Source organism: Dermacentor variabilis, chromosome 8 (genome assembly GCF_050947875.1).
Source record: "Dermacentor variabilis isolate Ectoservices chromosome 8, ASM5094787v1, whole genome shotgun sequence".
Lineage (NCBI taxonomy): Eukaryota > Metazoa > Arthropoda > Arachnida > Ixodida > Ixodidae > Dermacentor > Dermacentor variabilis.
The window spans coordinates 11,075,162-11,089,224 of NC_134575.1; the positions used below are offsets into that span (position 1 = coordinate 11,075,162).

General features: G+C 47.0%; 1 protein-coding gene across 1 annotated transcript; it reads right to left on the reverse strand.

Moving 5' to 3' along the window:
• Positions 1 to 3,157: 3,157 nt before the first annotated feature.
• Positions 3,158 to 13,153, reverse strand: LOC142589610 (uncharacterized). Its single transcript, XM_075701111.1, has 2 exons — positions 11,759 to 13,153; positions 3,158 to 7,220 (listed from the first exon to the last, which is right to left on the reverse strand). Exons 1-2 carry the CDS (start codon positions 12,503 to 12,505, stop codon positions 6,066 to 6,068), a joined length of 1,902 nt encoding a protein of 633 aa, XP_075557226.1. The 5' UTR covers positions 12,506 to 13,153; the 3' UTR covers positions 3,158 to 6,065.
• Positions 13,154 to 14,063: the final 910 nt, after the last annotated feature.

Sequence of the window (14,063 nt, forward strand, 5' to 3'; positions counted from 1 at the left end):
TCAAAAATTTCTGAAAAACTGAAAAGAACTTTTTTTTTCATCCCACTGTAAATTTCTGCACACTTCGCATCCCTGGAAAAGGCTCGAAAACGAAACACGTATGGCGTCAGCGCGATTTTAGTTCCCGCTACAACGTGCCGTTACGTCAGGAATGTTAAGTGTGACCGCGAGGGCGCACTTTAAGTTTACCGGTAAATATGGACTACAGTTTATTCTAGGAGAGCCACGGACTGAATCTGGCAAGTTGTGATAATTTATGCATTGCCACAATGGCTCGAATACGAAACGAAAAAACAAAATCCATGACGTCACTGACAGACGGGCGTTGTAGTTTAGGGCGCCAAATTCAAATGATATACGCTTGGCTTTCATTTTTATCTTCTGACGCTTAACCTACTACTGCGATAACGAGAACTCAGTATTGGTATACTTTATCAATCTAACCCGATGAATGCTTTAGTGATTTAATACGAGGACGATTCAAACTAAAGGCCTGAAGTTGAAATAACATTTCGGTAATTTGTATCGTTGATTTGGTGCTTGGCAAGATTTATCCCTGTGGGTGTGGTTCAGTGAACGACCAACATGTGGCAGCACGTTGCTGCAATGCAGCTGAAAGAAGCAGCATCAATGCAAAGATGGCTGCGCCATTGTTGGCATGCTTCTTATTAAAGCTGTGTTGTGTTAGGCTCTTTTTTTTTTCAGATACAGTGTTGTTAAACCAGTTGAAATTTATCGCAGGTTGAAAGCGCAGCACGATGGTTCTTTCGTGTTTGTGCGGCGTTTACCAGTGTAATAAAAAGTTTAAGAGTGAAGTACCTTCTGTAGAGCATGCCCCGGTGACCGGGCCATCTCCGTTTTCGTGGGCTTTTTTTTTTTCAAGTACATTGCGGTATTAAACAATACCAGTCACGTGGGAATCAAATACAGTGATAGTAGAAGTAAACACAAAGAGCATGCTTTTTTATTGTGCAAAAAACTAAAGAACAAAATGATACACGTATTAACTACATGAGCACATAGTAAGGAAACATTTTCCCAACAACCACGTGCAAAGATCGTGGACATGTAAATTTAAGCGTATTGTTACAGCGGGACAACGCCAGACCCTGAGACCGCTCGGTCAACAATTGAAACAATCCAGAATACGAACTTTGAATGCATGGCACCTTGTTACCTCAACCTCGACCCCAGTGAGTTTTTGTTAGTTTGGACAGTGCAAATATGTGATGCGGAGCAAGCATTCCTGAAACTGAAAATTGTGGTGCACCAGGGGCTATAGCGACAACCCAGAGAATTCTTCTCGTGAGGAATTCATGTACTTCCAAAGAATTCGTATACGTGCATTGTATGGCGAGGAGACTATGTCGAAATATTATACCTAAGCAATTGTTCTATAGTTTCTTATTTGACTCATATGAAATATTAGGTTTCTAATTTTAAATGACACTCGTATTAATATGCGCCAACTTCGCCTTCAATGTGTTCCGCCTGTCTGTCTATATATTTATTTATTTCAAATACTTTGCAGGGCCCAGGGGGCCTTGAGTAAGGGGGATGAACAAGGCTATTATAAGGAAATGCAAGATATACAGGGCAAAAAAGGAAAGGGAAAATATGGCGCAGGGCTAGGACAGACGTAAGTAACAGACGTAAGTAAGTAAGTAACAGACGTAAGTGCAAGGCACTGAAAAATTGTCATTGAAGAACTGTCTAAATGCAACAAAAATGCCAGACGCAGGACTAAAGAAAAAAATATCACGGGATTACAAAAACACAATAGCCAAAAAATGCAATACTATATACAAGACAAAGATTATTAACGTTCCGGTGTCACTTGAAAGTATTCGTGCAGCTGATCATGGAATGATTGATGGTTGCATATGAATGAAATAATATCGGGAAGATCATTTCAAAGAACCATGACACGGGGAAGGACTGATGAATTGAAGGCTTGTGTTGTATGCGCTGGTGCCGTATTGATTATGTTAACGGCGCGAAATGCGTGAGGACGCTTCGAGAGGTAACGGAGATGGCCTGGTGACGATATTTCTGAAGTAAGCATAAAAGAGCGATTGAACGACGAACATGTTATGGTTCAAACGAAATCGATATATCTGTCAATATAAAGTTGCACTTGTTTAATGTACAATGCGTTCTATTGAGATAGACTCGGTGTCCGCGTATTAAACGGCACTTAATCTATACTTATTTGTTTCGATGTGGAAATTGGTGGCATTGCAAAACCTGAAGTCCACATCACCGTGGAAGTTTCGTTTGCAGCATCGCTCGACCTGCTGCGCAACAGCTTGTCGCTAATCCCACCGACAGGGGGCGACGTGCCCGCAGGCGGAGGACCCGCATTAGTGACGCGTGGAAGAGAGCGCGGAGAGTCGGATTAGCGACCACGTCGTTTAGCGAAAAAGAAAACGTTTTCCCGATTCGTAATTCAAATCCGAGACAAGTGGAGGCACTTCGCCGTCTGGGCGCACACTCTGACCGCCGCGGTTTCGTCCGTCAGAAGCGACGCTGGCGTTCCTGGCACGTAGAAGATACCAGGCGAAGGCGTTTACTGGCGGAGGCGTTTACCTCGGGGGGCTTCTGTGTGAACATTGGAACGAAGAAGTCTTTCTGAGCGGCACCTATATACTGTACCGAATTCGCGTGTACTTTCAGTATATATTGACGTGCACAAGCAATAAAATTAGTTGTTAGTGCGTTGTTGTTAGTCACTGCCTCCTCTTGCCTTAGTCCGGTTTCCAGCAGTGTCATTATTTCTCTTTTTTGCAATAGCAATTATATTTATTTATTTAATTAATTATTCATTTACAACAGACCAAGCAAGCGAGAAAGACCAAGCAAGCACACTCCAGGCCACTTTCTTCCGTTGTCGCCGCCATCGCCGTTGGCGTGATGTTGCGTATAAAGTGCAAACATGGTCACATTGTCGCCGCGCGCCGTATACTGCATGTGTGAGTGAAACTTAGAGGGGTCACCCAACGATGGCAGCTCAACCTCGCACGCGCAAGGGAGGAAAGCGGGGAGGAAGCGCGCCACCTTCCGTCGCATGCGAAGCATCGGGGGGGAGGAGGTTACTCCGGCTGCGGCTGCGTAGGCGTGGCCGCGCGTCGGTGCGCGGGCCCTATCTTGCAAGCGACCTGTGAGGGGGACAGAGCGCACTGATACCTTCGTGTGCGTTGTGGTATCGCCGCTCAGTTCGCGTTGGAGCGAAAGGCAGCACGATGGTCAAGTCGCTCGCTGCTTCTGGCGCACTTCCTCACTCCAGCGCTTTGCCAGCGAGTCTGCGCGGTCATCGAGTAGGATGTGTTCGTTTGATTGTGCGCGCGTGACACCATGGCTGGTAATTTATTTAGTAAGTGAATGTTCACGTGTTTATACGGCCAACAAAACTACTATCCTCAGTTCGCATAGCTGTCTACTAATTTGCTATCGCAATCCGTGCAACTTTTCTTCCCTGAACGCTGACTAATGCCGACTGTTTCCCGTCGGTCTTATCTTGTGCAGTGTCGAGATGCGACGGCTGCAACATCACTGGCGGCGCACATGACTACACTATGGCTCTGGCAGCTACCAGGCATCAGAGAACGCCTGGTAGCTGCCGGGGCCATAGCGTTTCCTGCAATAGTACCCTTCTACCAAACAGGAGTTGCCTCGTGTGCTGCTTCGGGCCAACATGTCGAATGAGCACATAGTTACAACACCGTCTGAGAAGTTCAAATGCAACGCTAAACCTTGCTATCGCTTTCACTGCTTGAAACTGCCAATTTTATGATTACGTATCAAAGGATGGGACCCTAGCTGTTCTTTGATCACCCTTTGATACCGAAGACACTGTCGCACGTCGCCTTTCGCCATCGCACAAAAATACGGCTGTGTAACTACTCTTAAAAAGCCTCGCAGTATAAATAAATATTTGAGGTGCAAGAAGTATATTTACGGATAGCGGGAACATTATGTGGAAAACGTAGTCGAGATTAAGCGACACATAGACTGTAAAAGTGGTGGTTCCTTTATCAGCTAGAATTTAGGTGATAATATAGTGTTAAGGTTGTTTCTCCGAAAGAAATGTTGAAAGACTAGAAGGCAACACAACTGAACCTCAAACAATAATAAGATAAATTGTGATATGCCTTTAGACGAATACATAGAAAATGCCGATGAAGTTTATATATCGCACTGTCGATTTTACCCTGATCTCACGATAACAGCCTCCATGATCACAAACGCACAAGAACTATCACGCGTTCAGCAATCTCGGGGGCTATGCAGCCCGCTACATCATCCCCACAAAGGGGAGATTACTGCCCGTCCCGGCGCGCATGGATCATTTGTGTTCCTGTGCGCGCTCATTGAAGTTCACGCTCTTGCAGCGCACACTCCACTTGCACTGCAAAAGATGTGACAGCAAAAGCTGTTTGTCGTATCGGGAACAGGCTAAATTTCTTTCAAAGGCACAACCAAAAACAGAAAGAAGCCATCGAGGCATTCCACATTGGTAAAAAGGGTGGCTACTGCGTTAGCTCACCCTCTTTATCACTACGAAGGAAGGGAATAGGTTTCTAAGATGGGCGCATTAAGACTCTCCCGCGCGCTCAATACACATGGTGGCCTTGCTATTTTTTGTCACTGCCACGTGCACAATTTCGTCGCGATTGTTCCTTGTTTTTTTTTTCTATTTTGTAGAACCTTATAAACTCCCTGCCTTCACGAAAGTTGTTGAAATTTGAAAGTCTGCGCTTTGTGCGTGCGTCTATGTTTATGTGCATGTCCTGTCTTCTTCGCGCAGTTTAAAATTTCACTGAATCTATGAACCGACTAACACAACAACATGCCTTACTTTCCCTCAGAATTCAAACATTTCCGACAAGCATCTTCTCCGAAATAGTGCTCTTCACTCGTTTCCTGCAAGAGCAATGTGTGTTTTCCCTCGGAAACAACATTTCAAGTACTATATATCAGTACAGAACATTTCAATTTACTTCCAATTTACGCGCTGAAGGACACGCTTGCCTGGAATTTTACAGCTCCTAAGGGTTCACAAAAAAGTTATGCACTATTCGACCAACGCCTCTCATGGTAAAATAATCGGGAACTGTATTCAAGGTTGCCCCTTTCCTGTTCAAGCTGTCGTATCTCTATCTCGCTAACTTGCGGGCAAAGCTCACCATATTCACGGGTCATATACCTGTGAATTTGATCGTACCACGTATGTAGTGTCAAAATTGATATCCTTCTTAGCTTTGATATATTGTCCCTATATCGCATGTGTTCCTGTACACAAAGGTCTGTACGCTCAAATAATTGATATGGGGCTATCAGATATGGAAGTTACAATGTTTTCTTTCATAGGGCTGCCACGCCCACACCGGAGCAGCATTTAGGCCCGGCACCTGACGCACTAAAATCCACAGATGGGCGCAGTGCCAATGAACGTTACTTGCGGTGTCACATTCAACAAAGGGCGCGAGCCGCACACACACACCACGGTCTCAGACCGTCATTTTATAACACAAGCTGCGTTTATGCACGCCACTGAGACCTATCTAAAGGCTAACAGCGGGAGATAGCACGCTGCGTCTCACGCATGTAGCCTACTCAAGGTAACGAGCTGCCCTTTGACTACCAGTTGTGCATGGTCCTACTTGTATAAAGCAATGTAGTAAACGCACAAAAAAATACAGGCATTATGCTGTTGTTCGTAACTAAAGCGTGGCTTCACTGGCAGTCACGTTTAAAAAATGTCCTTTCCTTGGCTAATGAACAAGGTCCGGATAACTCTGCAGATTAAGCCACTTCGAAACTCATTAATCCACTTCGAAACTCAGCGCCACAATATTACGCATGTCGAAATAGCGCCCTGCGAAAAATCGTCAAATCGCCATCTACAGTACATTTGCTTCGTCGAAATGACGCCGTGACAAACTTGGTCCACGGGTTCACTAGAGAACGTTCCGGAGAAAGGCCACGGGCTCTAAGTCGCGACAGCTTCGTAAAATGTGCACATTGCCGTGCTGTCGCTCGAGGCAACATCTACGCAGTAGCCATCATTTCGCTCGGTTCCGGCTTCCACCTTTGCGATTGCTACGCCTAGTGGGCGAAGAGCGAGCCGTTGTGTCGTCGACTTTGTTCGTGGCTTCGACTTTGGCTTCAGCTCTCTCGACTCCACCACTGGTTGCGTCACCTCCTATTGCAGCTGACGTAGAAGGCGGGAGCTCAGTGTGGCTGTGCGGTGCCGGGACGCCTGTGGGAGCCGGTGCCTCAGGCTGATATGTGATAGCTAGTCGCTGGGAAGCCTCGGCTTGGTCTTTGGCTTCGCCTATAACTAGACCAACGGCGCCACTCCCTGCGTCGTCCGCCATTGTCGTCGAAGGCCGTGAAACATCGGCGAAGCTATCCAGTGCCAGGGTGTGCAGAATGACGGCCGCGTCATTCGCAGCCAACAGCAGTTTTGCAACTTCGACTTGGTTTTCCTCATCATCTTTGGTCCTGCCCATAACGTCACTGCCTACGTCATCTGCTGGCACCGAAGACCGCGGGGCATTAGCGTCACCATCTAAAGTCAGAGTGCGATCGCGGGCATTTCCATCAGGCATATTTACGGTAACTAGGGCCCTGTCAACTTTCGCATTATCTTTCGCTAAACCTGTAGCGCAACCGAAGGCGCGACCACATTGGTCATCCGCTACTGGCGCCCTCCCGGGAACATTGACGTCAAAGCAGCTGTCCGGCGCCATTGAGGGATTGGCAGCTACGAACGCCTCAAGCGTATTTGTAGCCACCAGCGCCTCCAGAAGTACGGCTAGTTCATCGGAGATACCAGTGAGGGCGCTGCCTACGTCATGCACTGCAGTCGCTGACGTAGTGGAAGGCCGAGGAGCACGGACAGGACTGCCCGAATCCAGGGCGTTCGCTGCCGGCCCGTCGTGTGGCTCGGTGGTAGTCGGTGCCTGGACGGCACGTGATGGCGGGCTTGTTGGCTCTTTCGCTCCCGCCTGAAACTCTCTGCTTGCTCGAGCGACGGCAGGCTTTCTGGTGGAGTCGCGTGTTTTCGTGACGTCGCGCCCAGACTGTCGCGGCGTAGACGTTGAATCGAGCAGCGACAAAAGCTCCAAAAGCTTGTCGCCTGTGCGGTTTAGGTCCTCCATCTCGCTCACGATGCCAGACATCGAGCTGCTTAAAGGCAGTGTGGGAGGCCGCTCCTTCAGAAAAGAGGAGAAGGAACACAATAAGGTAAACAAGACTTGTGGCCAGAGCCGTCGCGGTTTAGTTTCCTACTAAAATTACTAGAGGGAAATCTGGCGCTGCGATCCCTCAGCCACCGTAGGAATGATGGGTAATACTAATCTTCCTGCTTATTGCTTCTGACGTCCTCGTGGCGTGTTTTCTTACGCTTTATCTCTCCAAATTTCCAAGAAATAATTTTTTTTCTAAACGCACAAGGGCAATATGTATGAATAGGTTTTAGCATAGAATAGAATAGAATAGAATTTTAGAATAGAAAAGTTTTAGCATTTATGAGGCAATATTTTGTTCAAAATAATCAACTTGTAATGTCACAATGTCGGCTGAACCTAAAAGGACGACCTTTAAGCAAGCTCTACCTACAACTTCAATGCTGGCCGAACCGCCATACGTGCAGCGCCAGTAAACACTTGCGGCTAATGTCCCTAATTTTTGTAGGAAACTCTATGAGAGCTGGGGAACGTAAAGCTATTCCAAACTTTTCTATTCCAAAGTGAGGTGAGCATTTGATTGGTCTCTTCAGACAACCCTGCAGGCCACCACCCGTCGGCGGTTACACAAATTTGGAGATTGCAGTAAAAACATATTGGAATAGCTTTACGTTATAGGGCCCTTGAAATAGAAATGTTCGGAATAGCTTTACGTTATAGGGTCCCTGTATAATATTAGCGGCACTCGTTAATGCTGAACATGGCGTCAAATGAATGAGCAAACGTGTACAGGATGTTTCACAAGTTGACAATTATTTACGACACTTGCAAAGTGCTACAGCATAGCGCAAACAAAGCAAGCTCACCTCGCTCAGTGAGCAGTACAGCAAAAAGAAGCATTCAAGGGCACCTAAGTATCCCTACGTAGATGAATGTGAAAGCATTGCGACATATCTCCGATGATGCATCGGCCTCGTTCGCGTACTTGCGTGGATGTCCAAAGGAGTCGGGCGCAGATACTGACTGGGCAGTCGAAGTAGAAGGTTCGATCATTGAAGCGCACGACAGAACTCGTCGAAGTCACCGCAACGACTGGCAGCCCCGTGACGCGTGTCGCTATATATAAGCCGACCACACAGTTGCTGCTTCCCGGCAAGTGCAGCTTCTTTACCGGGAAACGCTTGCGGCGAACGCTATGCGCAAAGGTGAGCTTTCTGGTTCTTTTTGTTTTCGCACGGTCGCCGCCGCCGGTGCCGCGATGGATGGATGGATGGATGTTATGAGCGTCCCCTTTGGAACGGGACGGTGGGTTGCGCCACCAAGCTCTTGCTATTATACTGCCTAATATCCTACCTAGGTTAAACATTAAAACATACAAAGAATAAATACTATGAACTCCCATACCCTGATTTTCTGATCCCCCATTTCTAACTGTGCTTTTGTACGTCTCCGTTTTTTGTCGTTTCCCTAATTTTTCTCTACCAATCCTCCAATCGCCTCTTACTAATGCCTATTGCAGACATGTTTACTTTTCCACTGCTCCCACTGAACCCAAGGGCTTCAAGGAGGCCAGTGGTGCCTAAATCGACCGCTGGGTAGACGTCTTCACATTCTAATAAAAGATGATCCATAGTTTCCCTAGCTTTACCGCAGCAAGCACATGCTTCTTGTTCCTTCTTATATCTCACTTTATAGGCGCGTGCTCTAAGGCATCCCGATCTCGCTTCGAAAAGTAATGGGCTTCCCTTTGAGTTATCATAAATTGTTTTTCCTGATTTCGTTTTCTCCTCTTAAGCAGTTACTCATGGCAGGTTTCCTTTCCATTGCCGCCACCCATCAGATTATTTCAGCCTCTCTGACTTTCCGCTTGACCGTCTTTGTTGCTGTGTTGCCCACCCTACAGGCCACATACTTGCTGGTAAGCTTCCCAGTTCTTTTCCTCCACTGTGAATCAATATTTTTCCTGTGCAGATACCTAAACACTCTCCCAGCCCATTTACTTTCTTCCATATTCCTCAGGCGTTCTTCATACTCAATTTTACTGCGAGCTTCCCTCACTTCAAAACTATTCCAGCCCATATCACCCTGCACAGCTTCATTTGTAGTCTTCCCGTTGCCAGTTAACAAGCAAAGTTATTTCCAACGTCTGGCTAATATCTGCGGACAGGAAAGCAACAACTTAGGTTTTAAATTTAGGGTTAGAAAATCAGCTGTTATGGTATTTAATGAAAACAGTGCGAGGCGACCCACTGGCCTTTGGTTCCCATCGAGTCCTGATTGTACCCCTGATTTAAAGCAAACAACCGCATTTCCAAAAGTAAGTCCTGGAACCATTACACCTTTCCACATACCTCGGAGGATCTCGAACCTATTGTATCCCCATAGCGATCTGTGCTTCATTATGGTTGCATTTCTCTTCCCCTTCACTGTTATTGTTTTTTCCTGTGTTTCCATATATCTATTGCCCTCGTTTATCCATATAGCAAGGTATTTATATTCTGTTACCCTAGGTATTTCCTGGCCCTGTATCTCCACTGTCTGTTCACTGTTTTCATTAAATACCATAACAGCTGATTTTCTAACCCTAAATTTAAAACCTAAGTTGTTGCTTTCCTGTCCGCAGATATTAGCCAGACGTTGGAAATAACTTTGCTTGTTAACTGGCAACACAACGTCGTCCGCATAAAATAAAACTTGGGAGCTACTGCTGTACTACTGTACCCGCCTGTTTGTATGAGAGATTAAACCCGATATTACTTCCTTCTAGCACCCTCTCCATCCTCGCCATGTACATCATAAACAGCAGCGGGGATAAAGGGCACCCCTGCCTCAGTCCCTTGTTGATATGAACTTTCTTCTCGCTTCTCATCCTTTCCCGTTCAACACAAACGGTATTTTCTCGGTAAATCTCTCTCAAAAACTGTAGACAATCGTCACCTAAGCCTTCCCCTTTCAGAATATCCCACAAAATGTTGCGGTCTACGTTGTCATAGGCTCCTGTAATGTCTAAAAAGGCCACATATAACGGTCTGCTTTCTACTTTTGATATTTCAATACACTGAGTAAGAACACATAAGTTATCACCTAAACGCCTACCTATTCTGAAGCCATTCTGAAGTTCTCCCAAAATGCCATTATTCTCTGCCCAAGCTTGAAGCTTTGATTTGATTGCCTGCATTGCTATCCTGTATATTACCGATGTAATGGTCAACGGTCTATACGAGTGAATTCTATCTTTCTCCCCCTTGCCTTTATAAATTAAAATCATTCTGCTTTGTCGCCAACTGTCTGGTATTCGTCTGTCTTTTAAAGTTTGTACCACTGCTTTCACCAAAGCTTCCTTACTTTTTGGTCCTAGTCCATTAATCAGCCTAACGGGAACCTCGTCTAGCCCTGTGGCTGTGCGCTTAGGAATTTTCTCTTCCGCTTTCTTCCAGTTTAAATTTGTCAGCACCAGCTCCTTTTCCACTTGGGTCTCTTTCATGCTATTTTTTTCCTCAAGTACAACCTCGTCATTGCCTTGGAAGGATTCGGCTGTTGCGTTTCGGATGTAATTTATTGCCGCTTCTCCTTCCAGTCTGTTTTCATCTTCGCCTGGGATATGTTGTTGTATTGTTGTTGACTTCCTGCCTCATAATTTTATGTGGTTCCAAAATATTCTAGGTGCGGCCTTCTTTTTCTCACGTATTTCTGACAACCAACGTTCACTTTCACCTTTTAATTTGCTTGCACCAATGCGCCGAGGTGAGCGCCATCTGGTGGCGCTTCAAAGAACGCGGCGGACCACATGGCGCGCGCGTCCGTTTGATTGGCTGTGACCACGTGCCTTTTGGCAGCATCTCTGGCCGCGTGCCGGATTTTCCCTTTCATGAGCCATGTAATGCGTTCGCATTAAAAAAAATATTCTCAGGTTCACGACACACTCAGTAGAAAAATGAGTTCTAGCGCGACAGGTTGTGTGCCTACAAGACAAATTAGGCAGGGTCATTGAGCGACATGATAAGGCTGAACGTCGCACAGAAGACGACGTGATCACTGAATTCAGGCAGAATTGGTTCTAAACTTGTCCCTGACTCAGCATTCAGAATCCGAGGAACAGTTGTAGCCCGAAATGGCTGAACAATCGAAGGCCTAAATAAAAGTTCTGGAGCTAGCGCTATCTAACCTTATTTTCTAAATGCAACAAGCTTTGTTCACATCTATTTAGCCGTTGGCCAAGGAGGAATTCTTTATTCCACATGCATTATTTATCTAAACAAGAAAATCGCATTTGACCTCGAGCTATGACGCTTTCTCAAAGTAGAAGGCCAATGCAGCAACATAAATCCAAAATCAAGAAGGGGGCCAACAGGTGGAGTAGCACGCTGTAATGTGAAAGTTAAATAAATAGGAATAAAATGCATCAGAAAGGTTTCGATAGGTGTAACTACCCTTTTGTCAAAGATAAGTTCACCTATCAAAAAGTAGGCCATCATTTCTGGGGTGCCTTATTCCTGTTTATGTAACTTCTGCACCACAATTAAACTATGGAGAATGAGAGCACACCCAGGTCTCTTACAACGTACCTTCAAAAACTGGCCGCCTTCGGTCGGCGAGGTGATCGCAGCGCCCTCCGAGGCCTTCGATGACCCGGCCTTGGAAAATGCGTGGTCGTCGTGCGGCTTTCTCTTGTGAGTAAATATCTGACCTCGCTCCTTTACTGTCTTGGCCTTCGAAGCGGGCGACGTAGCCGTAACAGCGGGCGCTTCTCTGCCCCTTTCTGTACCAGGTGGTGTCGCGGTCGGAAGCCTAGGCGTTAACGGCTTGCCTTTCGCTGGCTTCGGAGAATGTGCTCTCTTTACCGGCGCCTTCGGCGAGGGAGCCCCGGACCTCATGTGCTCTCGCGTCTTGTGCCTGGGATGCAGAATCTTGCGAGCAGGCGATACTGACGCCACTTTTTTTTCACTGGGCAGTGCAGCCATCGATGCCGATGCTCTTCTGTTCGCTGTTTTCCCATCCGAAGCCAGTGCTTTTGCCGTCGTCGTCTGGTTCGCCATGTGGTTCGCCGCCCTGGAGGCCTTGTCAGGCGAAGGGCTCATGGCATTGGATGCCGGCAACAGCGCGTTGGCCCCTGCCGTTTTCTTACGTGACTTCGCGGCTTTGTGACCGTGCTTAATCTTGGACGGAGCGGACGAGGGCGCCGCTGGAGTGTGGGAAGTTCCCTTCTTGCCCGGAGCCTTCTCCGGTGCTGACTTGATCTCTCCACCCTTGGAGGTGACCACCCCCGTCGCCTTCTTGCCCAACTGCTTGAGACCTGACTCGGGACGCCTCATTAGCGCCGGTGCTGATTCGGGCGAAGATACGGGGTCACTGGGGGACGTCGATAACGCGGCTGAAGTCGGTAGCGGCGACAACGTAGGGGAAAGAACGCCGGCGTCGCAGAAAGACCGCAGATCTTCGGTCTTCGGCACCTTCGACGCCGAAGGACCCTCGGGAGCCCCATTCTTGTTCCGAGTCTTCTCCAGTGGCGACTTGATCCTTCCACCCTTGGCGGTGACCGCGGTCGTCGCATCCTTGCCCAGTCGCTTGGTACTCGACTCAAGACGTCTCTTCAGCACCGGAGCTTGTTCGGGCGCAGACACGACGTCGGCGGGGGATGTCGGTTTCTTGCTTGAGCTTGGTAGCAACGGTGACGTTGGAAAAAGAGCGCCGGCGTCGCAGGAAGACTGGCGATCTTCGGTCTTTGGCGTCGACGACGCCTTCCTTGTCGCAAGTCTTCGGCGTGATTCGGAAGCGGTAAGCTTCCCATGACCGTGATGTCCTTTGGCTACCGTGCCACCGTGTCCACATACAGAATTTATGGGCTTCACAGCAAGATCTGGTTTTCCCGATTTAGGTGCATCCTTAGGTCTGTTGAAAAGAAAGCAAAATGCCGAAATTATGTCGTGTGTGAGCACTCGGTCAATTCTATGTCAAAAAGTCAGACTTGAAAAGACTGGAGGACTTAACAGCGAGGATACCAATGTAGAGAAGGTAGTCGAGGGTATTGGAGGGTCGCGGGCAAAAGTGTTGTTACCTAAAGAGACATTAAAGGAAGATATTAAATGCGTTCATACAGGTAAACTATTGTTTCCAAGCCATAATTTATCTGAATTTATGGGAAAAGCGTCATTATTACTGTAAAAATATATCAGTACGATTTAGCGGTAAATGTGACAGCAATGCGTTAGCTTTACGTCGCACCTTTCTGATGCCCCGGATCCATTATTTAAACTGCGTTGTCTACATTCCAGGAGTTCACTTCTCGCACGTCCTGCTCCTCGGAGCAGGCCACCGTCAGTTGCACTATATATATATATATATATATATATATATATATATATATATATATATATATATATATATATATATATATATATATATATATATATATATATATATATATAGCGCCAAAAATGAAAACGATGTACGTCGAAACACAGTCTTCACTGTCCAAAGGTTTCGGTTTCGTGGGCCAGGCTTAAAAAAAAATTATGGGACTTTACGTGCCAAAACCACTTTCTGATTATGAGGCACGCCGTAGTGGAGGACTCTGGAAATTTCGACCACCTGTGGTTCTTTAACGTGCACCCAAATCTAAGTACACGGGTGTTTTCGCCTCCATCGAAATGCGGCCGCCGTGGCCGGGATTCGATCCCGCGACCTCGTGCTCAGCAGCCCAACACCATAGCCACTGAGCAACCACGGCGGGTAGGGGGGCCACGCTTCGTCAGAGTGACGAAGGCTGCCCAATCTGTCGAACGGCTTGGATAGTAAAGAAAGTGTTTCAGCGTACGTCATTTTCATTTTATGACGCCACACCAACGAAGGCAGCCTATTCTTTTCCTGCAA